We start from the raw sequence: 2,787 nt of genomic DNA, 5'->3' as shown, positions 1-2,787 counted from the left end.
CAGTGGTTGAGCATTGACCTATGAATCAGGAGGTCATGGTTAGATTCCCGGTCAGGCACCTGCCCAGGTTGCAGGCTTGATCCCCAGTAGGGGGTGTGCAGGAGGCAGCCGATCAAAGATTCTCTCTTATCATTGATGTTTCTATCCCTCTCTTCCTCTCCCTTCCTCTCTGAAATCAATTTTAAAAATTTTAAAATATATATATTTTTAAAAAATGATAGATCAGGAACCACATAATAGCATGGGTGATGAAGCTAATTATGTTAGAAATCCAAATGAAAGAAATGTGCTGAAATTGAACACTAACTATATCTCTGAGCTTCCTAGCATCTGAACAGAAAGTGAAATATTCTAATTGCTGTTTATTCCTTTCCCCTGTCAACTGACCTAAGAGTGGAGCTGAGGGTCCTTCTTCAAATCATTATCAGAAAAACTGAATGAAAGAAAGTAGAAATAGAAGGACAAAAGTTATTATTTACGAAGGTTTCCATCTGACAAAGGTGTCTACAACACTCACAGAAAATGTATTTGTCGTAATACTTTTTGTAATACTTTAAGCAATAAAACAATAAAAAAATTTCTTTCAAACAGAAAAAAAAAAAAGAAAATGTATTTGTCAGGACTCAGGGCCTGACTGGCCCTAGAACTTTGGACCTATAAGGATCATTTATTCCAACAACCTCATGAATTATGCTTCTAACCACACATCTGTCCCCACATCTGTTCCAGTTGTTAATAGGATTAAGAAAGAGTTTCCAGTGAGTCCGTGGCTTCTTTAAATAGAAGCATAACTACTCCTTCCACCAGGAGTCATGCTCACCTACTCTCCTGGCTCGAAGCTTCTACCATGGCTCACTCAGAGAGAAGGGCAAATGCCATCCCAGGATGGCATTTTGTTTTTCACCTCTAATATGTCCTTCATGCTGTTCTGTAAACACAGATGTGACCATGAGTCGTCCCTCAGTGCCTCCCATTTGCTCTCTGAATAAAATCATCAGGTTTTTAAAGAATATATTATTTTCTTAACATATATTTTTATTGATTTCAGAGAAGGGAGAGGGAGAGATAGAAACATGTATGATGAGAGAGAACCAGTGATCGGTTGCCTCCTGCACACCTCCCACCAGGGATCAAGCCCTGAGCATGTGCCCTGACCGGAAATTGAACTGCCACCTCTTGGTTCGTAGGTCCATGTTCAACCACTGAGCCACACAGGCTGGGCAAAGTTGTCAGTTTTTAACTCCTTAGGATTGGGGTGGAAACCATAAGGAGTTATGAGATTTGAGAGCAGATCCAGGGATCTTTCTAATGCTCTTGGCAGCTTGGTTCAATGACAGCTTCCCTTCAGCCTGGCTTGTTGGGAAGAGGCTTAGGACTTCTGGCTCTCCACTGTCATGGCTTATTTCATGACTACACCGAAGTTAAAGGCATTCTCCTTGTCATCTTCTGCCCCACATCCGACGGCAACTCCGCCTTCCTGGTGACTGCAGCTCTGTGAAGAGGACTGCTTCTCCAACATTACTGTCAAGGTCAGCTACCACCTCCAGAACTCCAAGGACCAGAGGAGCCATTCCCACCCTATCCTGGACATCTACAGTGAGCCCTCCGCCATCTTCCAGGTGACTGTACCCACACCTGGGACCAGACCCTCCGGGGCACCATCCTCCAAAGCACCTGCTCCCCTAACTTCAAAGAATGTTAGAATTGGGAGGGTCTTCAGACAGCATTTGGGCCCCTTACTACACCAAGGGGCGGGCCTCACTGGTGGGTAACCACATCTCCAAACTAGTTCCTTTGTGTTCAGAGTGCTTGCTACATATTTAATGAAGCATTTGAACACACTGCCTGACTTGGCAAGGGTGTCTGATGACCGTGCGCTGGGGTCCCATGTGGGGACTGGACTGGAGCCACCCTGTCCTGCTGGGAGAGAGGATGCCCTTTGGCACAGCTGTCTACCCAGGTCCCGCTCAGGGCCTTTGGGCTGAATGTCTGGCCCCACCTAACTTGCCCCTAATGGGAAGGTAGGGTCACAAGAAACTTTTCTCATTACTAAGGGAAACCAGAGAGGGAAAGCAAACAGTCATATTTCCTGACTCTATGATATCTAAGGTGATTTTGCTTGTATCCAGGCTCTGGAATATTCTATCTGTCTACATTTAGAGAGTGTTATGGGGTATAGAAAAGTCAGCAGGATCAAAGAAGTGACAACGTGAGCCTTAAAGAGTAATAATTACAGTCAGTTGGGATGAGTTGAGTCTCCAAAATTTGAACTAAAAAGCCAACAGCTTTTTCTGTTCAGGCAGGCACAGAAAAGCTCAGGTAACTTAGTTCTAGGTAATCATAGGACAGTCCCGACTGTCCAATATTTTTTACCCAAATGCTCTCTTAATTAAATTATACAAGATTTTAGCTCCAGTTTTGGTCAATATCTAATGTATTAATCACAAATAGTAAATAGAGTCCTGCCTGGGTAGTTTAGTTGGTTAGAGAGTCATTATGATACTCCAAGGTTGCGGGTTCGATCCCTGGTCAGGGCATATACAAGAATCAACCAATGAATACGTAAATAATTGATGTCTCTCTCTCTCAAAACAAAACAAAACAAAATAGTAAATAGAAATAAGAGAGTAACACAATCAGGGCGACTGTTTTCACTGATCATCTGCTCAGGAAGAGAGGGAATCAGGTTTGTCTTATGAACAAGACTGACATCTTAATTTTTTAGGCAAGAAGACTTTATTTTAAATTTATATAGTATATTTATTTTGTAAAGAATTAAACATTTTT

General features: G+C 42.5%; 1 protein-coding gene across 1 annotated transcript in view; it reads left to right on the top strand.

The window, feature by feature from the left end:
- Positions 1 to 2,787, top strand: part of ITGAE (integrin subunit alpha E) — a gene marked incomplete at its 5' end in the record, with an annotated part of 32,755 nt that overhangs the window by 8,666 nt on the left and 21,302 nt on the right. The window contains 2 exons of the mRNA XM_006105146.3: positions 730 to 758; positions 1,491 to 1,619. Of these exons, the coding sequence (XP_006105208.1) occupies positions 730 to 758; positions 1,491 to 1,619 (158 nt within the window). The remainder of the gene's footprint in view (positions 1 to 729; positions 759 to 1,490; positions 1,620 to 2,787) is intronic.

The sequence above is a fragment of the Myotis lucifugus genome, unplaced genomic scaffold (genome assembly GCF_000147115.1).
Source record: "Myotis lucifugus unplaced genomic scaffold, Myoluc2.0 scaffold_639, whole genome shotgun sequence".
NCBI classification, from domain to species: Eukaryota; Metazoa; Chordata; class Mammalia; order Chiroptera; family Vespertilionidae; genus Myotis; species Myotis lucifugus.
The sequence above is the reverse complement of the archived record's forward strand: the minus strand, read 5'-3'. Positions and strand labels throughout refer to the sequence as shown.